At 51.6% G+C, this 26,874-nt stretch overlaps 1 protein-coding gene across 3 annotated transcripts in view; it reads right to left on the bottom strand.

The window, feature by feature from the left end:
• Window positions 1–26,874, bottom strand: part of CACNA1D (calcium voltage-gated channel subunit alpha1 D) — a 351,497-nt gene that overhangs the window by 93,535 nt on the left and 231,088 nt on the right. For 2 of the 3 annotated variants that reach the window (XM_075549013.1, XM_075549014.1), the window contains exons 9-11: window positions 16,138–16,307; window positions 1,958–2,045; window positions 782–808 (exon numbers count right to left, since the gene is read on the bottom strand). In XM_075549013.1, the coding sequence (XP_075405128.1) occupies window positions 782–808; window positions 1,958–2,045; window positions 16,138–16,307 (285 nt within the window). Of the gene's footprint in view, window positions 1–781; window positions 809–1,652; window positions 1,713–1,957; window positions 2,046–16,137; window positions 16,308–26,874 lie in introns of all 3 variants that reach the window. The other variant, XM_075549011.1, reaches the window with a different exon arrangement.

Here is a 26,874-nt window from a genome sequence, read left to right as displayed (position 1 = left end):
CTACCCTGTTACTTGAGAATTGTTGGTGGGCACTGTCGAGCAGACTGGGACTCACAGTGGGCGCCACGTGAAGGCAGAAGTTCCCGACAGGCTTTCTTGGGGTGCTCTCTCCTGGGGAGTCCAAGGGATCTCTCGATGATGCCACCCTTGCTGCCTAGTCATTTGCACCATGGAGACTCCTTTCTTTCTGGTTTTCTAGCAATCGTTTCAAAGAGAAGGTACTTTCATTTTGAGGAAGTCCAGGTTGTTTTGTTGTTTATTTTGTCCCCCCCCCATTGGGAAGAGTCCTTTTGGTGTTGTGCTGAAGGAATCTTTGCCCCCCCCCCTTCAAGGTCGAAAAGATTGTTCTGTCTTCTTCTTCTTCAGAGTGTTAGGCTCTACCCTTAGGTCTATGTCTGTGTCTATGCCAGGACACTCCCAGCCCCCAGAGGGCTCTGGCTCTGGGTCCCCACGTGGAGAAGGCTAGAGCAGAAAGTGATAGGAAAGCTCTTTCTCAGAGGGAGGACTCTGGGAGGGACGGGGGAGGGAGGAAAGCAGAGAGAGGTTGCTGTGCTTCATGGGTTTGTTTGTTTGTGGGTGGAAGAGAGATCTTACAGCATGTTTGCCCCAGGACAGAGGTGTACTCTCTAAGGAACAGATTGATATTTTCCATCAGTGTCACAGCCCATTTAGTAACAATCGAGCCCAGGGCACCTTCTACGTAAGATTGAGACGTCAGATGGGAACACTCCAATACACAGGGTTTTATGGAAACAGGAGCACGTAGAACAATGGTACTGACCTGAGTTTGGACTTGGAGATGGCTTGACTGAAAGAAAGACAGAAGAGTGAGATTCGCATTAGCAAGGCCAGAACGTAACCCCCATGGATCAGCAGAGAGGTCCCCGAAGTCAAGCACGGGCCTGGACCGGGCACCCTGTTTCGAGCAGGCCATCGGGATGAGGGGGGTGGAGGTGCTGCCAGTGCGGGGAGGGGCCAGAAGGCTCACAGAACATTTCCTGGAGCCCCAGGCTACAGCCAGTGATGCCAGCAGTATTCCTTCTCCAGCTCCAGAATCCCCAGTCAGGTGTCTGGTACTGCCAGGGACTAAGGCACGCCAGGCTGGGAGTGAGGAAGAGCCAAGCCTAGTTATGACTGTGGCTCCGCTACTCACAGACTCTCTGGACACAAGAGACAAGCAGCTTGCCTCTTTGAGCTGCAGCGTGTCCTTCTGTAAAGCGGGCAAGTGCTCTTCCTGCCTACTTGCCAATGTTGCAGGGAAGGATGGGCAGGCAGGCAGGCAGGCAGAAGAGAGGCAAGCCCACTCCGCCCACAGCACTTTAAGATTTTACAACCCTGCCAAGCAGCTCAACCTTTGCAAGAAGACCTAAGGGATATCATCAGGAAGTAGACCCCTGCCCCCTCCCCCTGCAGGCAGTACTAGTAGGCACATTCCCCCACCATCAGCCAGCGCCCAGCCCAAATCGTGTGGAGAAAAGCCATAGGTGTTAATGGGATGGTGTCCTCCTCGGAGGCCAGAGCAGTGCTGCGTGAAGGAGCAGAAGCAGTGCTGGGCCGTGCCCCGAGAGCCCGAGAGAAGAAGAGTGCAGCACACCTCCCCCAGCGCTCCCCCAGATTTCCCTCCCGAGCACTGATCCACAGCCACACATTACCCCCACCGCTGACACCCAGAGGGCCCAGCCTTGGCTGCACCGCTTCTTTTCCACCAGCACCTGACAGAGGGATGGACACACAGCGAGTGTCAGGTTAAAGGGCACGCCCTCTGGCAGGGTCACTGTGTAGCTACAGGTCTGTGGCATGTGGGGGCTTGGAATGGCCTGAGATAGGATGAGGGGCCCAAGGGGGGAGCACTGTCCCCTCCTGCACTGAAGGCTACAACTTTGGGGTGTCCCCCTGAAGTCCTGGGGTCCTCCCTCCAGTTTGAAGAGGAATAGGCTCTGTGAGCCTCCACACTCACCAGAGATTTCCGCAGCATCCCGGGTTCTCGCCCTCCCCACTGCCGTTCTCGGCGCTCACAGACTCTGTCTCGCTGGTGGGCATGCTAGCTGTGGGGAGAAGGAGATGCTTCAGACCTCTTGTGGGGTCTGTGGCCCCAGGGGCCTCTGCCACCGGGAAGCCCCTTTGGGAGCCTGGCAGGGGTGCGGAAGGGCCCTTCAGGGGCTGGGCCAGCAGGAGGACGTGAGAGGAACCACACAGCCACGCAGCAGAACCTTCGCTTTCTTAACACTGCCGGGGAAGGCTGGGGCACCCACCTGGGAAGTGCTGACCCTTCAGAGGTTCCTGAGGGGCCACCAGTTCACATTCCTTCCTGACACCCTTTGTCACTGAACTCCTACTTGCTGGAGAAGAGGTGTTGTGGGTGAGGGCGGGACAGGCAGTGCACTCAGGTTCCATTTTGAAAACTAAGAATTGCACCTGTGTTCAGCTAAGGCGTCTGACAGCTAAGGAAGAAGCCGCTCTGGGATGCTGAGGACTCTGTTTTCCAGTCTTAGGGGAAGGTCAGGGGCAGTTTCTTCCTTCCCAGCCCCCTGCCTCCCTCCCTTCTTCATGGCAGCACTCGAAGAAGTGGTAGGGGATGGACATTTGTGTCCAGGGACCCACCCAGAGATGCCGTGCGACACTAGGAAACTTCTTCTCGTCCAAGGGACCCCTCTCCAGGAGGTGAGAGTCTGTCCTGGAGGGTGTGAGGGGTGAGCCTCCAAGGGACCAACACCGGAGCAGAGGAGCCCGGCCCATAGTCCCATAAATGACCAGTCAGAAGGGACTGCTTTTCCTCTGGGCACGGGAGGAAAGGTCACCAGGAGTCAAAATCACTGAAATCCAGGCATCCCTCGCCCCCCGCCCCCCTGCTTAGTTTCGAATCTAGCCAATGTTTTCGTAAACTTTTTGGAGACAGCAGGAAGATCTGCCCTTTGTGAGCTCTGCCCCCTGGGCCCTCAGGTTCCATCTGCAGGAAGATGGGGATGGGGACAAAACCCCCCAGGCTGTGCCCATGTCAGGCTCAGAGGGAACAGGCACTCCCTCCAATTAGCTCAATCTGCCCAGGGGCAGGCCTCACAAAGCCGCTGACTGGGAGCAGGACAGACATCTGAGAAGCAGCTTTCCTGAAGGAGCCCCAGGAGAAGATGCCAAGAAGATCCAAGACCCCAAGACCCCCTGGTGGGGAGCAAAAGTTCTATCCAGGAAACGTCCTGGCAAAGCTTTCTAAAGCAAAGGATAGCCTCGTGCCACCCCACTGGTCCTGGTCCTCATAGAAAGGGACCTCTTCCTCCTCCTTGAGCTGGTCCAAGAGAAGACCGCACACTTTCCTGTGCTTCTCCTCCACTCCATGCAGAGACACACACAGAAGCAAAACACCCCACAATCCAAGCCTTCGCCCAAAACAAACAAAACACATACCCCGAGAGGGGGAGGGGCCCAGAGCGGAAGTTGCTTCATGCTCTGACCTCCAAGGACTGCAGAGCTCCATGAAGTCCATGGTCGGGGCATGCATTTTACAGGGCCACCTTTCTCTTCCGATGCAGGGAGGAGACTTTTTACCTACGTGACCACAAGCCTTCCTTCAAAACTTTAATATACTTTTTAACCTACCACAATTCCAATAAGCAATTGGTATAAAGATTGATGAAACCTTTCATGTCTTCCCCCCACACTAAATCTTCAAACATCAGTACGCATTTTATACTTAACACACCCGTCCATTTGGATGCTAAGTGTCCCTGGGAAAGACATGATCAGTATTTAGATCTTATACAATGAAGGGTTTCTGCCTTAACCTGAGCTGGTATTGTCGAGTACTGCTTGTTCTGAGGGAGAGCAGCCCTCTATCTGTCCTAATTATCAAACATCCACAGAGCCACAGGCTCACCACAGGCCAACCTATGCGCTCCAGGGCCAAGAACTGGGCTGAGGAGGAGGGCAGGGGGAGAGGCAGTGACGCTGCTGGAAGGGGGTGCCCTCCTGCTGTCCTGGCAACGGACCTGGACCCAGGGCTTATGTCTGACAGCGACACCAGGCCACCCTCTTCTCTGCCTCAGCACAGCAACCTTTTCCCAAGGCACAAGGCCGGCAGTCATATCCGATGAGCTCCTTGTAACATTCTACCCTTCACTTACACCTGTGCGGCTTTTGATGGCACTCAATTGGTTTGCATTTCACTTCACTTCACCCCAATGGGAGCTGCATCTATGTTTAAGAAGTAAAAATAAAAATGTAGACAGGACGCTTGTGGACCTGTGGGCTGTTAGAACTGGAGGGGACTCCTCATAGGACATGAATGAACTTGGTAATTTCACACAGGAAAGAATCGACTGACTTGCCTCAGGGCACGTAGCTTGGAGGTGACAAAGCTGAGCTGAGAACCTTGCTCTTCCCATCTCCACCGCCCTGTGGTCCGTGGCCCATGGAAACTGTAAGGCCAGGTGAGCCTGTTGTCCATCTCCTGAGACCCCTTCACTGACCCCTGGAAGCCTGGCCCAGACAGACCTCTGCCAGATCAGCCCAGTAACCGAGGGAGGGCACAAATCAGGCCTCAGTGGCACACTGGTAGTCTGCAGAAGCCCAGAGGTGGTGGTGGTAGGGTTACAGAGCCTGTGGAAGCTGGGCACTTGCTCTTCTCTGGGCGGCTGCCACAGCAGAGTGACTGCTTCATCCTCCAACAGTGACTCGGGGTGTTGGCTGGTAGATGGAGGAGAAGGGTGCAGAGAGGGACCCTTTCAGATCTACCATGCCACCTGGAGGCCACAGTCCCCTCAGAGGTGAACCGGGAGCTCTGTGCAGGCAGAGAAGACAGAAATCCTTGCCCCTGACACATGCCAGGGAACCAACCACAGGGTTTTTCTGGAGCATCTTTATTTTGTAAGACTGAAAACTGTTTTCAGCAAATCTGGGTGAGGCAGGGCATTAGGACAAGCCTGGCTGCTGTGACAGGCTGCTGACTTCCACTGGGTTGTTTGCTGAAAATGTGGGAGCACTCAGGGCCAGAGCTTTGTAAATCTAGTCTAAGCCCAGAGGTCTCTGGACACAGCTTCGGGGTAGGGCCTTGGTCTCTGAGCGTGGGCAAGCTGAGAAGGGTTCCCAGGTGCTGTTGCCAGCCAGTGGCCCAGCACGTGCAAGACTGCAGACAAGAGGTGGCCAGGCAGCCTTGTCTGGACCCCTGCTGGGGACACTCAGAAATGGCAGGGCCCAGTCTTTACAATCTGAACTGGCCCAAGAGGCCACGGGGTACAATGCCACACAAGCTAAAGTCAAGGATCACGAGCTAGCCATTTTCACCAGCGTGCAGTTTTCTCTCCACGCTTTTTTGGGTTAACAGCACACTGTGATCAACTGCGCCTGGACTGGAGGCTGAGAGAAACCGGCACACAGAGGCGACCCCAAATAATGCTCGCCCAACAGATGACCACAGACCACCTCATTCAGTGATGGAGGTGAGCAGTCAGAGCTGCCGGAAGACAAGGGGCGGTGGTGAGGGCTCGGTTCTCATCACCAGGTTACATGGGGGCCAGGGCGGTCCCCTCTCCCGAGGCTTAGTTACTTCACCTGCAAGACCAGCTGTGGCTCAGCATGGTTTCTTCAGATCCATGGGTCTCTCACCTGCTACACCACTGCCAAGCAGGGCACCCCCACCCACCATCTGGCTTTACTACGAACACCAAGTGGGCATCCTTTGTGGTCCCCCTGCTGTGCAAGGAGAGGAGGGGGTGAAGAGTCTTGTCAAGTCCCTGCCCTCCAGTCCTAAAGGAGGTCAGCCAAGAGTCCAGCAGCTTGCCCAGGAGAACTGGTCTTAAGTCACCTCCAGGCAGACTTGTTCCTGGAGAATGGAGCCCCCTCCAGGGACCCCTCAGACGACCCAAGGTTTCTGGTCATGGCAGCCCACCAGGAAGGCCTGCGCCATGCTCACCATGTGCTCCGAGGTCCCAGCCTCTTTCTGGAATCAGCCACATCAATCGCATTGCGATGTGCGGGGCCTGCACGGGCCTCACTACTCTGCTCTCTCCATGGACTTTGAGACACTCGGGCAGTTCTTTCTGCACTTGCCTTCCTGTCCTGCAGCCCAAAGCTTCTAGCTTTGTCCTTTCAAAGAGGTGGTGGGTTTCTGGTTGGGCAAGTGAGCTGTAATCAGTCCCAGCTGTGTTCACGGGGAAAGGGGGTTTGAACTCGAGATTCTGTGCTTTCATCTTATTTTTACGATGGGCACAAACCATGCCATGATGCAACTATGACTGCCACGTCCATCCCCTGCAGAAGTGCCCAGGAGCCACTCACAGCAGGCTTGATCTACAGAGACCATCTGACTCGTGCTGCTTGGAGACACAAGTCAAGGTCGGACCAGTAGTTCTCGGTCTAAAGCAAGAATCACACTCAGACGGCAACTATTCCTGTAGGACCCAATGATACAGGGAGTACAGTTTCCAAACATGGGCCTCTGTGCCCCTCTTCACCAGGATGGTCCTTTCAGTCAATAAAAGCCATCCTCACTGATGGCCTCATGAAACTACCTGGCTGCTTTCTGCCCCCGCAGATCTTATAAACCCACAGACTATCTCAACAGTCACAAGACCCAAGCTCCCATCAGGAGGGTGGGCATCTAGGTGCCTGATGGCTCCTCTTATCTTCTGAGACTAGGAATTACTCACCCGAAGCCATGGCTACCCTGAACTCCTCACCCAGAGATGTGGGTTTAAGTTGGTCTCTAGAAACATCATTCCTTAAGGGCATGGGGAAATGTCACCATTAGCTGATATCCACTTTCCCTGCAGACCAAGCCTTCAGGAATAGCATCAGCCCAGCCTTTCCTTTATAAAACTGTAGCAAAAACTACGGCCCAGGAGCTTGTCCCCATTTCATCTCCTTAACAATCCACCCAATCTCAGCCAGGTTCCTCATCTGCTTCGTGGGGCCAATGATGAGGAGCTTTTATCTCTCAAGATCTCTCTTCTTCCCAACAGAGGCCTTCAGAAGAGACTGGGCCCTCAATCAGATCACCTGTGGGCTGTCCAAGCCCAGTTCCCGGCATTGTATGCCTGCTGTCCGACTCTGCTCCGTGGAGTTGCCCTCCAGCTTGTCCCACCTGGTGGCAGTCCCTGGTCAGAGCCCACCTGGTGGCAGTCCCAGGTCAGAGCCCACCTGGTGGCAGTCCCTGGTCAGAGCCCACCTGGTGGCAGTCCCTGGTCAGAGCCCACCTGGTGGCAGTCCCTGGTCAGAGCCCACCTGGTGGCAGTCCCTGGGCCGGTGGCGCCCGTAGTCACAAGCAAAGCTCTGAGCTGCTGGTCAGCTGCACTGGGTGTCCTTGCCAGGGGAGGGCTGCGGATCGGTGAGTTTCTGACAGGAACGATGTTGGACATTATTTCAGAAACAGCCTATAACTTCAACGAGTCCTTTCCTCAGTCTGCTAAGCAAAGGCAAGCGCTCTCCCCCTAGTTTTTGCACCCCCAGAAGTGTATTCTGAACTGCATTTTTGACACTGTCCTGACCAGCTGCAGCATGGTCCTGCCTGGGCAGACCAGCCAAACCGGAGACCAAGAAGCCACATGAAATATGGAATCTGGGGGTGGGGCTGGGGGGGAAATGATCAAATTAGCATTATTGAAATCTATAAACCGTTTAGATACTGAAAAAAAACAAAAACAGGAGCTCTTAGGAAAAGGTGTTTTAGAAGTCTGTCTTCCAGTCCAAGAGTTGTCATAGCTGAGTTGAATGGATTTGTGAGCTGGTTAATCTGCTTCTTTTCAAAAATACCGCCAAAGCAAAAGGAGGGTGCAATGCTGTCCTGGTCGAGGTGCGCATTTGGGGGAAAGACAAAGAAAGAGTACGGCCAAGCGTCAGAGAAATCAAGCAGCTAAAACAGGCATCTTACTCAGCAAGCACACACACACAGGCACATGCACGTCACACGATGCCTATGGACCAAGCCAAGGCCCCAAAGATCTTCAGAAAGAGTTTGCGGAAGAGGAAGCTCACTCTCAGGCATTTACCGTGATCTTTAGCCCTGCTTTGCCGAAAGCAAAACTTCCTTTTCTTCTTATCCTCTTTCAGCAAGTCCGCCAATGTAACTCCTTCAGGTCGAACACAGGCAATTACATTACACTACAGTAGAGGGCAGCAAGAGCAATGCAAAACAAGGGGCGCACGTGGCAAGTTCAGCAGGCTTGGTGCAGCCCAAGTCCCGGCTCAGCTAGTCCATCAGACACTGTCCTCCTTCCTCCTCAGTGGAAACCTACAATTCAGGCTCTGAGCGGTAGAGGGAAGTGTGCTTCCATAACTGTTCCCTATGATGCCCATCTTTAAACCTGTCTTCAATAAACCGCCACCTCACCCACCCTCACCCAGGTGGGCTGGCACGGTGGCTGCAGCAGGGGGCTCAAAGAGAGCGCTATTTGTGAGGATGGCACAGAACAGAGTAGCAGCACCTCATTCTGCTGTACACAAGCTCGCTGTGTGGGGAACTAGCATGACAGGACCGAACTACAATCCACTCTAGACCAAGTTCTCATGGACGACCTTCCATTAAAGAAGGGAACTAGACCCAGTGGGGAAGACAACAGAAAAGTAGGTGAGGGGGGACACTGGTCAGTATAAGACATGAAAAAATAATAATAGTTTATAAATTACCAAGGGTTTGTGAGGGAGGGAGGGTGGAAGAGATAGGGAGGGAGGCGAAAAAACTGAGGAGCTGATACCAAGGGCTCAAGTAGAAAGAAAATGTTTTGAAAATGATGATGGCAAGATATGTACAAATGTGCTTGAAACAATGGCTGGATGTATGGATTGTGTTAAGAGTTGTATGAGCCCCCAATAAAATGATTACAAATCCGAAGTTAGGGGGAAAAATGGAGAAGCAAGTTAGGGAAAAGGTACTTCCAGCAGAATCAGGAGGCCTGGAGACTGACCAGTGGATGGCATGTCCACGTGGGAAGACATGTGAAGGTTAATAGGCAGACCAGGCCCCCATTCCTGACTTGTGGTTACTGGCGGCTGACCTTGGCCTGGTTACAAAACTTGAATAGCCCTTACTCTCCCCATCTGTAAGATGTTAATAATAGTCATACCTAGATCTCATAGGGCTAAGAGATAAATACGGTAACACAAGCCAGCACACTCAGCTTTGGGTGGCATGGTCTCCGCATGTGAGTGTGTGTTCACTGTGACTGTTATACTACGACTCTCCAATGACCGGGCCAGAGGCACTAGGATGCTAAGGGTCACTAACCCTCTCTGGGAGCTGTGAGTCCACGGACATGCCAAGCTGGTTCATCTTTGGCACAGAGGCGAAACACTATAGGGAGGAGAACCGCAGGGCAGCGGGCAGCGGAAGGCATGTCAGAGGGAAATGAACACTGTACACACGACTGGTGGGGATGTGAACTGGTTTATGCTTTGGGGAGAGATCTTCACAAAGTTGGCAGAAAAAAAGACAATATTCTTTCATTCAATTTCCCCACAAACTTTTTGAAGCCCCCACGTGTTTCTTAGGAAGGGTATCCTCTCTTTGCCCCAGCAAAAGGCTTTCTTGAGGCCTCTCCTACCGGAGCACGCAAGTAAGTGTGCCGGCAGGTAAGCACACTGGTTGGGAAGCATTACAGCCCCAGCTTTGCCCCTCAATGGTCACAGAGCCCTGTGAAGCTACTCAGCCTCTTTGGGCTTCCCTGGAGCCAGTCAGGGTGCAGGGTAGCAACAATGAAACATACAGCTTTCCTCTAGTTCCTAAATGATTCCTACCCCGCCCCCACCACCACCACCACTATCATGATCCCATCTCTACCTTACAAATCTGGTTAGCCCAGAGCATGCACAGTGGTACAGACAGGAACTGGAAACACAGGGAATCCAGGGCAGATGATCTCTTCAGGACCAGTGGTGGGAGTGGCGATACCAGGAGGGTAAGAGGGAGGGTGGGGCGGAAAGGGGGAACTGATTACAAGGATCTACATATAACCTCTGCCCTGGGGGACAGACAACAGAAAAGTGGGTGAAGGGAGATGTCGGACAGGGCAATATATGACAAAATAATGATTTATAAATTATCAAGAGGGGGGAACAGGGAGGGAGGGGGAAAATGAGGACCTGATACCAGGGGCTTAAGTGGAGAGCAAATGTTTTGAGAATGATGAGGGCACTGAATGTACAAAAGTGCTTTACATAATTGATGTATGTATGGAGTGTGATAAGAGTTGTATGTGTCCTTAATAAAATGATTTTATAAAGATCCTGTCTCACCAAGCTGTACAGAGAATGATTCCTGAATGCACCAGTGCCCTCTGAGCAGTGCCTGGCACGCTCCGCTGAAAACCCACTGCTGTCCAGTGTGTTCCAACTGGTAGAGACCATACAGAGCTGAGGAGACCTGCTCCCTGGGGTGCCCAAGACAGGGTGTCTCTTTCCCTCCACAGCAGATAGTGGGCTCGAGCCACTGACCTTGTCGTTAGCAGCCCATCATGTAACTGATTGGATCTGCAGAGAAAACCCTAACTAAATGTTTGGTAACATGATTCGACGGTCTTTTATGTGACAGTCACTGCGTGCGTGCCCACAGTGTGACAAGCACAGTGACAGGTGCTGGACAGGCAACGGGGAGGGAGCAGAATCAGACCCTGTTGCTGCCCCTCGTGCTCAGTGCAGAGAAGACGTGGCTCAGAGAAGCCTGAAATGAAGTTCAAGCCCATGTGCTACAGAGCTACAAAGATATCATGGTGATTCACTGAAAGTGGTCAGAATGTTGTTGAAAGCACGGAATAGAGCTAAAATTTTTAAAACGTAAATTACAGAGCCATCTGTGTTGGAGATTTCATGGTGTGAACCTATATGCACACCATCTACACACAACTGTCTGTTCTTATGTGCACAGAATGAACTCAGAAGGAACATGTCCTTGAGTGCTACATCTGGTCCTCTAACGAGAAACCACAACCAAATGCACTGCCTTCTAGTTGATTCTACAGGACAGGGTAGCACTGCCCTGTGGGTTTCCAAGACGGTAACTCTCTACCGGAGTAGAAAGCCTGGTCTTTCTCTCACGGAGTGACAGGTAGTTTTGAACTGCTGACCTTGCAGCTCATGGTCCAACTTGTAAGCACCACCGGGGAGCTTATTTCTTACTTTATGTTCTTTGGTTATTATATGAGTCGTTTACTGTGAGCAAGTATTGCTTTTGTCATTAAAAGCTGTCTTAGAAGGTAAAAACGAAAAGCCCTGATTGGGAGCCCCCGAGGCCAGCTGGAATGTCCACTGCTCTTCAGCCCAAGGGCGGACAACAATCCCAAGTCCCTCCCTCACTGGCTTTCAGAAAGGGGGGCACCCGGCAGGAGCCACGCAGCAGTGGAAGAGGTGAACGCGTCTCTGTTAACCACTCACGGCAAACAGTCACTGCCACCACTGCCCCAGCAAGGGCCTGCCTGTCAGCTGCCTCTCCACAGGGGTCATTTGGCCTGGACACATGTTTACCGTGTGTCACAGGAACGGCTGTTTGCTTGACAGCTTTTAGCAGAACATTTCCAATTTTCAACTAGTACCCTTGAGGTAGTTTAATTGTGAGGGAAGCACTTTTATGAGTCAAATTTTAAAAATACCACCTTCTGAAACAGGACTAGCACCTTTCCCTACCTTACGCTTCCAAGCACCTTACTCATCCCAAATCGAATTTTCCAGTCACCGGCCCCCACATACGGCAGCCTTGTGCGCAAACACCAAGCATGGGCCAAATTGTAGGGGGGGCACAGCCCCCCACCCACCCCAGAGGCAGTGTCCACAACCGATGAGAGGCAGAGCAAGGGGTTCCGGTCTGCATTCACTTAAAAACACCCTGTTGATGGGATTACTGATAGTTAATCTTTCCCGGGGTGAAAGTGCTCAGCTTTTCTGGCCAGAATTTTAGAATGATCTCCCTTGTAAAACAATTTCCCATGCCTTTTAGTTATTTATTTATTTTTCACTAATCACTGACAATGAGAAAGTTTAAAATAGAATTTTAGGCTTCCAAATTTTAATGTCCCTATGAAAACTCCATTGTTCACTCCAAAGCAGCTGCATACATCTCAAAAATCACTTGGAGATTTGGCAGAGTTTAAACAACAACAACAAAACCACTTGAAACTCAACAAGAAGTTAAATAAATTATCCTTGAAGATTCCCCAAATGCTCAGGAACTAAGTCGTAGGGGACTTCCGTGTGCTCAGCTAATGATTCCACCAGTGTCCAGAGCACAGATCTGTGGCACTGACATTGTCCATGCCATTGTCCCTGAGGCACTGAGCTAGAGTCTGTCACAGCGGCTACGATGGCCTCGTCCTTCCTGCCACTCGACAGCTGAGCCAGCCTGACATCCGCTGCGGACACCACCCAGGGCTCGCTCGGGGGAGCTCGGAAAGAGCATAGTCACACGTAGGTCCACCCCAGCCCTCGAGTCAGATGGAAGGGAGGTCAGCATGGGCAACACAGAGGCCAGCAGGGACCCCGAGCAGATGAGAGAAGAGAGAACGTGAATGTATCTCCAAGTGCTTGGTTTGACGACATATTTCTCTGACGTCAAATACCAAAAAACTAGAAACAAGCTTCTGGCGCCAGAAAGCTTGTTTTCTATCGATACTTAAGAACCTTACAATTTCTAAACAGGCATTTTGAAAGGATAGAAATGACCCTAAAAGATGTCGCAGAGATCTAGTGGACTCAAAGAGGGAAGAGACCGTGTCGGTCAAGTTTGCTCGCTTCTGATGACAATCACAGCAAGTGCTACCACTGCTACAAGCATGTCTCTCACTCACTGCACGGTCAACACTCATGACGACACCCCCACCCCCATGGGTGAGCTGGTATCTTCATCTCTTCCTCGACGGTAAGAAAACCGGGGCTCAGAGAGGCTGGGTAATTTGCATGGCACTAACATCCCAAACTCCTCCAGAGAAGGGGCATCTAAGTGCCATCCAGCACGAGCCATATCTGCTGAGGGTTCATGGCCCTTCTGCTCGTCCAGACTCAGCCCAGCCTCAGCCAGGGCTTCCTCTCTGTCACTAAATCCATCCACAGCCAGGGAGGAAACGTACACCCAGGGCCACGGTGAACAAGACACATGTCAGCCATCATCTTAAGCCCCAAAGCTGAAGAACAAAACTCACTGCCATCGAGTCCATTCTGACTCACAGCGGCTCTTGTGGCATAGTGGTTATACACTGAGCTAACTGCAAGGTTGGGAGTTCAAAACTCCCAGCAGCTCTGTGGGAGAAAGATGAAACTTTCTGCTCCTGCAAAGAGTTAGTCTCAGAAACCGCAGGGGCAGCTCCCCTGTCCTATAGCGTTGCTGTGAGTGCTGTGCCAGGGCAGATAAAGTGCACAAGGCAGAGGGCTCCACCCCACCCCGCCCCGCCAGGAGACCACAGTGGGGGTGTGAGGCATAGGAGGTGGTCTGGCAAGGAGTACCGAGCCTGCTAGCCCGAGGGCAGGCCCCAGAGAAGAACAAGCCATACCTGGGAACACCTCCGTGACCTGGAATCACTGAAGGTCTGCTTGGTTCGGAGGGCCATGGGGCCTCGTTGGCCCACCCGCTCCTCTAGAGCTCTATGGATGTGACTGGAAGGACACGCTGTCACCACGGGAGGCCCCCGCAGCACTGGGCTGCCAAGATCTACAATGGGGAGGGGACCTGGGGCCCTCCTCTCAGGTCAGCTAATGTTCAGCCGTGGTCTGCGTTGGCAGGAGTGATGTCCATGCTGAAAAGCCATACTGCCAAGGCCCTGGGAATCTGAGGACCGGGCAACGCTCACTGCGAGCCCCACCTGGCGGGAGATCCCAGCAGCTGGTAAGCAGCATGCAGTAAGAACAAAGGTGCCCCTCAAAATTCCCACTGTTGCAGACCAGACGTTCAGTTAGATCATCACTGTGAGCCACGCATTACTGTGCACAGCAGAAGCCCTAATGCTGACGCCCCAGAGAAACCGAGCCGCTGGCTTCACGGTGCTTAGAGGCCCAGTGACAATGTGAGTTCTGGTAATCTATCACTTTTAAAGGGGCTGAATTTCTGTCTTTAATGAAACCAGTAGACAATGTAGCTAAGGACTTGGAACATTCATAACCTCCTACCCCTGCTCACGTGATCACTGCTCTGGTCAAAGGCCGTGCATGTCTCAGAACTCAGTGAGAAAGTCACCTCTTCCATGCAGGCTTCGTGGTGCTCCCACCCACCCACCTGCACCCACCATCCAGCATCTGCCTCCTTGACCCATGTCTGTTACTGTGTGAGCACCTCCGCTTTGTCTTACACCAGGGGCTTCTCTGCCTTCTGTCTGCAACACTGCTTTGTCATTACCCAGTCAGGTTCTCCACAGACCTTGACTGAGCGCCGAAAGTGCTAGGCCAGATAAAACACTGACGCCGTGGGACTGCCCTAAGAGGCTGCTTCACGTCCTGAGAAAACTCTCAGCCCTCCCATTCCAGGCCACAGACACAAGTCTGGGCCCACAGCTGGTGCTGGGAACCCTAAAGGAGAGGGGCCTGTGCCCATCTTTTACGCCGAGGAGGGACAGCCCTCGATGGCTTACACAGGCTATAGGTGGGGGTGGGGTGGGGGGGTTAACATCGAAGCTGCAGTCTGGGCACAGGCCGCACTGATAGGGCTTGCTGCTGGGTTGTTGCAGGCCCAGAGCCAGGTGAGGCTGGCTCAGAGGCCCGGGGAGGAGAGCTTTGTTGAGGGAGCACAGAGGTTCTGGAGTTTGGGATTCCAAAATGAGCGTCCAACAGATGTAGTCAACTCTAGAAACTTTCGCCCAGCTTCCAGACAGCTGATCTCACTCTGGTTTGTGCCCAGCTGGCCCCTGAGGCAGCAGCGGGTATGGCATGGGACGAAGCTGGGACAGGGAGGCGAGCAAGGTCAGTGCTCTGCTGGGGTGGCCCTGGTCTCTTAGCCTCAGTTTCCACACACCACGGTCTCCAGGCAGCACATGTTTATTCGCCTGATGCACTGCTTGCTTGCACTAACTCCAACACACAAGCCCTCTGAGCAAATGGGCAACCCACCACGACCTGTCTGGCCCTGTGTTTATTCCTCACTCCTGCCTTTCTTGCTGGTCAGAGGCATTTCTTATCACTGCGTTGTCCCCATGGCTCTCTCCTAGCTCCACTTCCTTCACTGAGCTCCTCGAGCATGCAGTTGACCTCCTCTTGAGACTCAATCTGCCCTTCTGTGCTGCCCAGAGCTGTGTGCAGGCCTGACCTTCCACGAAGGTGTAAACCGTGTCCTCTCCACCGCAGAGCTCTCTGGGGGCCGGCACAGGGCCTTGTAAAAGGAATGCAGGGCATGCGAGGGCTCTGCTCAGCCTTCGTCCACAAGCTGCGGCGGGCTCTGCTTCCCCATCTTTCAACGGAGGGTGCCCCTGAGACCCGCCCTTGGCCCTTGCTCAGAGCTCCATCTCACACATTGGGTGGGAGTCGGCTTCGCGGCAGCACTCTGATGTCTATTTGTACCTGCAGATGGCTGGTTTCAAGGAGAGCCAGAGGTCGGCCACAGGACAACCACATGATCAAAGAGATCCTTTGCTTGGCTCAAACCCAAACCGAACTCACTGACATGGTGTCCATTCTGACTCATGGTGACCCCATGTTTTTGGATGACAGTGACAATTCATTCCCCTGGCTGAGTGGACACCAGGGTCCGCCTGCTCTCCACAGTGCGCTCGGGCACGTAGCGTGGCTCCAGGTGGAGGGGCTCCTGCCCATGAATCTCATGCCTCTTCCCAGCCTCCCACCGCCTGCCAGGGTGACCTGGCTTCTCCCCAACCCACCATGCATTAAGCATGGGCTTCCTAGAGGCAGAGTGATGATGATCAATTCAGAGAGCACAGGGTCACTTCCTCTCCTGTGGGACAGTTCAAGATTTGTTTTCCCACCATCTCCTCTCTTCCTTCACAGAAACAGGCTTCCCGAGGCCCCGGGGCACACGGAGAGTCTGTCTGACCCCTCCACCCTAGAGCCACCTTCCTCCGTGGGACTCAGCCCCAAGCCTTGGGCTGCATAAGTACACTTGCTCCGGCTGCCTGAGCGGAGGCCATCCATCCATCCATCTACCTCATAAACTGAGTCAGGCACAAGGCACGCCTGCTGCTGGCTGTCTGACAGGCCTGGCTAGTCACGTGCAGGAAGGGCACTACGTACTATTCCGTTTGCCTTCCTCTCCTCCTTCTTCTTCATTCTCAGGATCGATATCTTCTGCTTGGGTAATCCAGTCCAAGTAGCCCTTTAGATCCTCTTCCAGCTGCTGCTTCTCCCGGAGCTTCTGGAAATCGCCCCTGGCTTTCGCCTTCTCTCTTTCCTTAGAGAATTCTCTGCGGGAGGCCAAGAGAACAAGCACACATTAGGGTAGCCTTGGGTACCTGCCCCGCAAGCCATGTGTCCTGCTGCACAACAGTCTGTGGCAGGACACACAGCATCAAGGACAGCCACGTGAGCAGTCACAGGAGCCTAACACGTATACAGACATGGGAAAGTGTGTTCCCAAGCAAGGCTGTAGTAGCAGAGCTGCAGAGACCACACCAACACGCATGCATCCTTGACCAGACCAGGAGCACCCTGCACTGTGACAGGGATCTCGAGGCACCCAGGCCAACACCTGTGGTGTCATGGTGGAGCTCTGGGACCTCCCACCAGGGACGCAGCCCTCCTCCTCCAGGGCACCCTCAGACACCTGGCATCATGTTTCCAAGCTAAGGCCCCCAAGGCAGCTGGGCTGTGTCAAAGGCACCACCACTTTAATACTTTTTTTTTGGGGGGGTGGGGACTCTGTATTCATATTGGGTGCTGGGCCCTTTGCCTAACCCAAGTGCCCTGGACGAGGCCGCAGCAGGTTGCCAGTCTCCTGGGCAGGCGCTCAGGCACCGGTGAAGGACTGCTACTTTTCTGCATCTCACTCAGGCCAGGCTCTCCCACCAACCACCAACCCCACCCCCGCCCACACCGAGAAGAACAGAAGAGAGGCAACAGTATTCGCTGTCCATTTATGGGAACCGCTGCCGCAGAGTGGCCACGTTCCCAATGGCCCACTGTTTACGCTACCTTCCACGCCTGCAATCCTTGACCTCTGCATAGACACAGCAGCCCGCATTTGCCCCAGGAGACAGAGTCTGGAGGGTGAAGACCCCATTTCCATATACAAGGAGCCTTGTTACAGAAGCCAAGGTGAGTGACTTATAGGCTTAATAAGTGCAGTGAGCAAGTGCCGAGAAAGCAGAGGGTCCAGGCAGGCAGTGTGGACACACAAACTCCCGGGGATTCTTGTGCAGGAGGCCTCTGTGCCCCATCTCATCTCGCTTCCACTCCAAACTCAGCACCACCTCCTTTCAGGGACCTCAAGTTCCCAACTCAGCCCGTGAACAAGCAACAGCCCACTTAAAGCCAACATTTCATTCTCTCCCCACTCCCTCCCCTCAACTCCTGGTTGTCCACGGGCTGTGCAAGTGCTTAGAAACTGGAATTCCTGCCAGGAGCCATACTCTAACCAAATTTAGAAAGGACCCTAACTTATTGCTTCTAAGTCACCCCACTTTTCAGGGCCCTGGAATGCATCCCCTGGATCTGGAAGGGCTGTTTGTTTCCACCTTGGCCCTCTGGAAGTGAGGAGTCGTGCAAGGCAACAGACGCATCAGCTGCAGGGACTCGGAAGCATGAGCCAGTGTTGGTCGTGACTCAGAGACATCCTCTCTCTGCATGGCCAGCCTGTCTGTCTCAACCAACAGGGGCGTAGCAATCACTGTCTGGCTACCCGGGCAAATCACACCTGGAATGATCTGGGGCTTCTGTGCCTCGTGAGCTTCCTGCGATGGAGGGCATGGAGAAGCGGCCATTCACCTAACACTGAGTGGGCCACCCTCAAGACAGACTCACAGCCCTGAGCAACACGGGAGAGGGGGCTTTTGTGCTGAGTGTTACAATGGAAACACAGCACATGGTTTGTGCCTGGGTGCATCTTGACCCTGAGTCAGTACAAATAGGGTAGTCTTAGTTCAGATTCATGATCTGAAAACCATGACTTGATCTCATGAAAACAAACAAATAATGAGTCCCCTGCTAAAGCTGTAGGACCTTGTACAAGATTGTGCTTTAACACCATTCTTCCTGCACAAACTCCCTCTTGACCATGTTGCAATATTGGCCATCAGGACACAGCAAAGCGACCACAATCTGAGGCTTGAAAGCACGAGCAGGTGCTGGTTGGTGGCTGGCTCACTGTAACACCAGCCAGCACCACAGAAGGGTCCTTGACTGAAGTTCTTATCACAAAGCTGTGGCTTCACACCCTCAGAATGGATTTTACATCGTTCTGAATGGCCTAGTACTTGGCAGGGACCATTACTGACTTGGACAGAACAGATTTACAGGCACCAATCTCCTCGTTAACTCTGAAGTAAAGCAGGAAGAGGGTGAAAGGAGGTGCCACCTTGACTATCCTAGGCCCACAATGGACTCTCTGTCAGAACACCTGGATCTGTCCCACACAAAGACCTCTTCTACCAGGGGTTCAATACAGCATTGCATATGATGGTAGCCTGGAAATCACAAGGCACCGTACAGATGTGAAGGACAAATGTGTAACCATGTTCAGTGGTTGAATCTAGGTATTAGAGAGACATTAATAAAGCAATTGGGGAAACTTCTCAAATGTCACACATTTGGGAATAGCCGAAGGGGCTTTAAATTGGCACGATCCCATCCGAATTGGGGGACATACAGGAGGATCCTGGGGCTAAAAGGTATCAAGAGGAGCCTACAAGTCTCCCAATTAATCCTATACCACGATTTGCTCAGGAAAAAATAACTCCTGCCCATTTCAACAGGCCCTCAGTTTCAGAAAATCTCACTTCTCTCCATGGCCTCCTGTTATCAACGTCAGTGTGTGATTGAAAAATAGCTTTCACATGAAAAAAAATATAACTTTTACTGAGTTTGGAGGAAGATTTACATAGAAGTTCAACACTTTCTGTACAGTCTGGTTGGTGACAGTCTTCAAAATGAGTAAACATTCTCATTTTAGTTTCAGTCTAGTTGCTCCATTCCCATTTGTCTGGTTTACCTGGTCCCTTACCTTCTCATCATCGTTTTAAATTAATTGTTGACCATTTGGTCTCAAATAGTTTTAAGAGAAGCACTTCACTTATGGGCAATAGTTGCCATTTTGTGAGCTAATCTCTTCCTTGGTTAAAAGGTGATTTCAAAGATTCTGGTTCAAGGTTTGAAGAGTATCTCAACAATGGTCTTAGGGAGTCCTGCAGTATCAAGCAGTCCAGCAAGCCTGTTTGTGATGTGTTTGGGAATTTGAAATTCTGTTCACACATTTTTCTCCTATTCTGCTAGGGCCCATCTATGAAGACCCTAAGAGAGATGTGGTTAGCGGTCACCAGGCACCATCTAGCTCTCCTGGTCTTCAGAGGAGCTGAGCCCTGGCCTATGCAGACGAGTCTCTGCTCAGAACCTGTGCCTTTTGGTAATTGTGAACAGCACTGTGATGAACAGGGGGTACATTGCTTGTCATGTCATGTCTCTTCCTTCCTTGGCATATATATCCATCCACCAGAGGTCTTGTTGGATTGTATGGTAGTAAGTCTTTGGATAAGCATAACTATTAACTTTTACAAGGTCTTAGTCGTGTTTTATTTTCTCTTGTTTGTGAATTTGCTGCTGTGTTTGATAATCACTTAAAAATAAAATTAGATCCCAAGGTTTTGCTTTCAATATTTTCCCCCCAAAACTTATGGTTTTAGATTTAACCTTTAGGTGGTTGGTCCACTTTGAACCAGTTTTGTTTGTAGACTGAGGCAGGGATCTTATTTGGTCTCTTCATGCAGAACCCTGATTTTGTGAAGCACCGTTGTTGAAAGACTGTTCCTTCCCCAGTGAATGGATTTGGCTCCTTTGTCAAAAATCTATTGACCACAGATGCTTGGATTTTTTCCCTGGGATTTTCAACTCTACTTCACTGGTTTATAGTCTCGTTAAACTGGTAGCAGGCTGTTTTGATTACTGTAGTTGTGTAATCTATCTTGAAGTCAAGAAGTGCGAGTCCTCCTACTTTGCTCTTCCTCTTCAAGAATGGCTATTCGAGTGAGTCTCAAGTCTTTCTATATAAAATTGAGGATTAGTTGCTCCATTTCTGCAAAAAATCCTGTTGGACTTTTTATTGGGACTGAATTGTGTCTGAAAACTATTGATGAATTTAGTGTATGAAGTCCTGCAATGCATAAGCACACACCATCGTTCCAGCTATTTGTGGGGTTTCTTTCCCCATCATTTTCAGTAGATGGGCAGCTAATATCCACTCAGAAAACTGGAGCTGGATCACACAATATCAGCCAAGCCACGGAGACTCATGGTCAAGCCAAGGTGACACACAACCTGAACCATCACACTTACCAAAGGTGGGATGTGCTGCACTGGGAAACAGCTCGTTTCCAGAAGGTCGAGATGAACAGACTACAGGCTCAGGGTGGGCACTGGAGCCATTTTTGGCTTGTGTTCACTCCTCAAACCCCCCGCCCCCTGGCCAACATCCCCACTGCACCAGCTAGTGGCTGACAACACTCTTCCTGAGCCATGTCCAACTGTTCCCATCCCTTCAGCTCAAAGGAAAAGCAGCAAACCTCATTGCCCTGCACTGCTCTCCTCCTCCATTTGCTGCTCCTCTCCCCACTCAGCAGGCTGGCACCTTCTCTTACACTTTGTAGCCCAAGGTTTTGGTAGCAACCCTCCCGAGGCCTAAGGGCTGAGAGGGTCAGAGGAAATGGCTGTGTAGGTCCTGACTGGAGAGCAATGGGCTGCCTTCCCCCCCCCCCCATACTGTGCTCACAGGACCCAGGAGAAGGGCAATGGATGCCCCCCCATACTGTACTCACAGGGCCCAGGAGAAGGACCAACAGAGCACACCAAGTGGTAGCCCCAAGAACAAGCACAACCTGAGTCTGCCGTCACCATCGGTGATACTTCACCCATGACTGCACCAGCCCAACACCCCTGCCATACCCACCAGTAGCTGTAGTAGGCTCGGAGCCTGTGTAACTTTAGGGGAGTGCCTTGTATTCCTATAGGACACCCCGAGTCTAAGACTTGCCCCTTCTTGTTCTACCTACCACAGAAGAAAACCTCGTATGTATTTACATTTTTATTTCCAGACCTCCAAGCATTTTTATATCCCTGGTCTAAACAAGACAAGAATTTGCACCTCCATTTCACTAAGGTCCAACTTGAGACTCAACAGAAAAAGACACCAAGCCTGGCTCTACCGTGCGTGATACTGTTAGGTTATTAACCAGGTTCCAAATCAAGGGTTCTTTCCAGGCAGCTGTCTGACTTTAATGATTCCTGGCTCAGGATAAGGAGTCACATGACCAGCGTCAGGGAGGGCGGGCCAAAGCAGAAAGTGCCTACTGGCCATAGCCTTCTGGATTTCCTGCATCGCCCCCACCCAGGAGTACAAAAGGGGCAACAGCACCCCTGTTGCTCATCTTCTCATGCCTCCCAGAAAGCACCGCTCCAAGGAGAGGTGCCCAGCCAGGCCCAGCCAACCCCAGGAGCCCTGTGTGGAGGTCCCAAGGGCCTGGGCACTGCCCTGTAATCTGCAGAGAAGCCCCTCCCCATCTCGACATCCTCAGAACATGGGGCCAGCATCAGCCAACAAGACATGGTAGAGAGCACTCAGGCGGCCACAGCCGGGTCACACTCCAGTGGAAGGGCGGGTAGACCAAACAGGACCCCACAGATGCACACGGTGACCCATGTGGCTCTGGGATTCTTCCTTTCTCAAATAAGTGGGCTACTGGAGAGATCCTGATTTAGAGACAGGGTTTGTCTTGGGCTGTTGTGCTATGAAGTCTACGCAAAGAGACGGCAAACATAAACCCAAAAAACCTCAACTGAGCAGCAGTGAAAGAAAAGACCCACTAGCACTACGACCCCTCGTAAAACAGGGGCTCAGAAACCCACCGGGAAACAGAGGCAAAGGGAAGGGGGAAGCTGAAGAAGTGACCCACTGGCGCGCTGGGGAAGCCAGCCTTCCTCAGGCGGAAAGATTACTCCCCGGCGCAAACATAAAGGAGATGAAACAGAAGGAAAAGGCCTTTGGTTCAAATATATGTTTATGTTTATATATTATTGTAGGAGGCTAGCACTTACTTTCCATCTCCCTGCTAGAAAACAAATTTTTAAAAAAAACAACTCAACTGTAGTATGTAAGAACACACACACACACACACACACAAATTAAGGGGGTAAAAATTTGGCTCATGGTGCATCAAACGCATGGTGCAGCTTCCTGCTGGTTCTACCTCAACCTCAAGAAGCCAGTAAAAGCCAAGGACACTCTCTTTTCCTAAGAGGAAAAGGCCCAGAGGTAGGGGGTGGGGTGCGGGGTGTGTGTGTGTGTGTGTGTGTGTGTGTGTGTGTCAGCAGCACCCTCAGTAGGTTCCACGCTTTGCAGACAGTTTGAAAAGGCTACCGTCACGAAGAGCACAGCAATGCCCCCACCCCAATGAGGACGTCAGAGCTGGATGGGACCAATGCTGGTAAAGGGGAGAAGAGAGAACGGAATGGGGGCCTTTGCTTGAACTAGTGCATGTGTGTTGTCACAGCCATGCTTTTTCATGACATTTTTTGCTGCATGCATACTTTGCTTCTCTCTTAATAGGACACCCAAAACCCTGATTTCCCCCAAAGCTATGTATTTAAGTTATCTTACAAAACAACCTTATCACCTTTAACGTACCCTCAATTACACTTAATACATTTGTCAAATCTGCGCTTCTATCTTGGAAACATTTTTCAAACTCATCTGTTTGGATGACTGACAAGCTCCTCCCTTGTATTTTTTTTCACCTCTTCTATGTCTTCAAATCACTGTCCTTTCATGTCCCTCTTCAAAAAGAAGTCACATGGAGCGAGGTCAGATGAGTTAGGTGCATGGGGCAAGAGAGGCATGCTGGTTTTTGCCAAAAACTGGTGCACTGAGATGGCTACATGATCAGGTACATTGTCGTGGTGGCAAAACCAGTCCCCCATCTGCCACAAGTCAGGCCTTTTATGTCACACGCTGTTATGCAATCTTTTCAGAATCTCTAAATAGAAAGCTCGATTAACAACTGTGGGACGAACTCCAAACACACTACAAGTTCAGGAGGCTGACGAATGTCCAGAACAAGGTTATTCATCAATTGCCATTTCACCTTTTTAAAACAAGGAAACCACTCATACACTTGAGTTTTCCCCATAGTGCTGTCCCTGTAGGCTGTGTTCCCCAAGCAGGAAACACAATTCCTCTTAAATCGGCCATCACAAAAAAAACAAGGTTCAAGCGAAACTGCTTTTATGAAAAACTTCACTGTGACCAGAGAGCACCTTCCCACTGGGTACACTCACTCAGAGGGAGTTGCTTGATGCTCCTTTGGGGTGGGTGGGATGCGTTCTACAAAAACTCCGCTCAGCTTTTTGCTAGTTTTTTTTTGGGGGGGGGGGAGAAGGGGGTGGGGGTATCCCTTATATGATCATGATTCTTTCCCCCTCTGTTCTCAATCTTGGCCTGTACTTTTCAAATGCTTTGGTTGTGATTTGGGTGAAACTGACCAGAGCAAACCCGTTTTCCATTCATTCAGCAGTTGACACGTATACTGTCCTGTGACGCTGACCACAAACCCCACACTGTCCTCCTTCTGGCAGATTCCCTGGGTTTAGTGCCCACCCTTTAAATCAGCAGATTACAGTGTGACTAGTGTGGGCACGTACTGCTAAATTAAGTCCTAGCCCCCATCCCAGAACTTTCTCTCTGCTAAGACTTTGCTGTTTCAGGATCATCACTCAAAACACTCCTCACCTTTTCACACCTTTGACTGCTTTCAATGGCAGTCTGAGAGGAGACGTGAACTAGAAAAGCCTGCCCATCGCTGGTGGCGGCAGCCATGTCCAAAATAGGCATTCCTAGCCTTCAGCGAGTGGGCTGAGTGATCGGCTGAGAACAGAATCTGGACTAGGCAAGTCGGTTCAGACTGGGCCTGAGGCCATTTATACAGAAAACCCATCCTGGGCATGAGGGCAGTGACGATGGCCTAGACACATGTATGCTCTCGCTGGTCTCCTGTTTCCGTTGTGACAGCCTCCACCTTGAACTCAGCACTCCAGCCATCCCAAAGGTCATTCGGTCTCTCCAGACTGTGACCTCTTTCAGCTCTAGGCCTCTGGATAAGCTATTCCCTCAGAAAGCCTCCAGCACTCCCCAAGGCCCTATCCTGCTTGGGTGAGTCAGCACCTAAGCCTTAAGAGCCCACAGCATTCAGCATTGGTCTTGCTTGACTAGTACTTACTTCATAGCCCGGGGAACTAAGAGGTCGGCTATGCCCATCCGCTGTCTTCTCATATGGGTTCCTTATTACAATCCTGGCCCATAGCAGCTGCTTGGTAAGAATCCGTTACAAGGAATAGAGGGGATCATGCAGGTTCTACACTGGAAATAGCTGAACACAGATGCCCAGGTCACCTCATTTCCCATCACCTAAACTCAATTCATTATGCCATTAATCTTTGTTTAAAAACAACACACAAAAAACAAGGAGTCCCATACAAGCTGGGGAAAAAATACATATAAAGTAATCATGATCCGAATTCTACCTTGCAAGTCTGGCTAGACCAGAGGACGTACACTGGTACAGATAGGAACTGGAAACACAGGGAATCCAGGGTGGATGATCCCATCAGGACCAGTAGTGTGAGTGGCGATACTGGGAAGGTGGAGGGAGGGTGGGTTGGGAAGGGGGAACCGATTACAAGGATCTACATGTGACCTCCTCCCTGGGGGACGGACAACAGAAAAGTGGGTGAAGGGAGACGTCAAACAGGGCAAGATATGACAAAATAATAATTTATAAATTATCAAGGGTTCATGAGGGAGGAGGGAGCAGGGAGGGAGGGGGCGGGGGAAAATGAGGAGCTGATGCCAAGAGCTTAAGTGAAGAGCAAATGTTTTGAGAATGATGAGGGCAATGAATGTACAAATGTGCTTTACACAATTGATGTATGTATGGATTGTGATAAGAGTTGTATGAGCCCCTAATAAAAATATTTTTTAAAAATTAAATAATCCAGGTATCCTGGAATAAGGTACACCTTCCTTTGCCTGCATGTCCTTATTTGAAGAGAGAAGAGCTTCTCTCTCTAATGGGTTTGTTCCCATGGCTACCAACGGATCTCTTCATGCCTCCTGCAGAATCTTTCTTCCAATGGTAAGAGTCCATGCAGGCTGCATGCTAAAAGTTACTGACTTCTGGCTTCAATCCTGATGTTTTGGTTTTTAACACACTTAAAGAGTGATTCTTCACCAGCATGGGCTCTCTCATCCTGAGCTCCCTTCCTCTGAATGAAAGAGATCACTGAATCAAATGAGCCAGACCGCCGTCAGTGCCTCGTTCTGTGGCAGGCTTGCTGCTTAAGAGGTAGGTGTACTTGCTGGACGTCTCAGATTCTAGATTTTAAAGGACAAGAAGCACACCTACCAGTCTGACTTGGGAGGGTTGCAAAATCATTAAAAACAAACAATCGAAGGCACCAGCAACCCCAGGGCATGTCTTACCTATGCACCCACATAGCTCCCTCTGCTAAGGGCCTGGCCTGACTGCCTGAGATGAACCGGCAGATGAAGCTGCCTGCTCACAGTGTGGCTGTAGAGGAGCAAGGTGGGCCCAAGGAAAAAGCCAGACCTGAGCGTACCTATGGAGTATGCCTCCAAGCACTACCTGCAGGAAGGTCAGCCAAAGCCCCACTCAGTGAGTGGCCCTGGCCAGAGACCCTCCTCGGTCTTTGCCTCTCAAGAGGCGCCCCACCCTGAAGAACAGGGTGGGTGTGAAGTATCCTCTGTGAGCCATCAGACTCCGTTAAGAAGGCACAGGGGACAAGGGACCGGCAACCAGCATCAAGGGGAGAGTTAGGGATCTGAGGGAGCTGGCCACCCTCCACCAACAGGACCCAGAGGGCCCACTGGAGTTACAATGGGAATTGCTCACAAGTAGCTTTCCTAGGAAGAAGAAACCGCTGCCCTAGTTGGCTTTCAGGTAATTAATTGTGGGAAGTATAGGAAACCCGGAAAGCCTGATGGGAGCAGCCTTAGAGCAGTCCAGACTCAGCATGGGCAGACCCCCCACAGGAGGGGAGGGGGGGTCCCTCTCACCAGGCAGAGAAAGGGCTTCAACTGATGGGAAAAGCCCTGTGGGCTCTGGAGACAGACTAGTGAGATTTTCAGACAATTGATAAGGCTTTCTGCATCTTGAGCGCCTCACTGAAAAACGGAGGAGTCAGTCAACACTAACTTCACTCCTGCACTAGGAAGACTGGATGAAATCATCTCCATCAGGTATCTACCCCAGGGCCTGCCAAACTATCCTAAGCCCCCACGCCCCCAACCGATTAGTAACAATTGTAAGCAACGAATGAAAATTCAGTCTATGCTACAGACCAACAAATCAACAGCTCTTGCCTTCTCAGCTAACAGGCCCTGGTCCACAATTACCTCCCTGGCTTGGGCACCACAGTGCCCCAGGCTAGCTCCCTTCACCCCACCCCACCCTACTGGCCTAGGCCTGACCCCAGGGGTCTCCTCGCTCCACTCCACTCTGAGGCACCAGCTGCACCTCCCACAGCCAGCACTCAGCAACCCCCTTCCTGTCAAACATTTGAAGAGCAGCCCCTCAGAGGAAGAAAACAGCTGTCACTCAATGGCCACTCCTCACCTCAGAGCCCTCTCTTCTCTCCCAGCGCTCACCACACCCACCCAATCCTGGTGCGCCTGGTGCTGTCACGGCAACTTGCCAAGATTCTTAGAAATTCCGCCCAACCTCGGAGCCCCGTTGACTTGCCAGCCCTCCTAGAGTA

Source organism: Tenrec ecaudatus, chromosome 4 (assembly GCF_050624435.1).
Source record: "Tenrec ecaudatus isolate mTenEca1 chromosome 4, mTenEca1.hap1, whole genome shotgun sequence".
Classification (NCBI taxonomy): Eukaryota; Metazoa; Chordata; class Mammalia; order Afrosoricida; family Tenrecidae; genus Tenrec; species Tenrec ecaudatus.
Note: the sequence above shows the minus strand (reverse complement) of the source record. Positions and strands in the feature narration are given on the sequence as shown.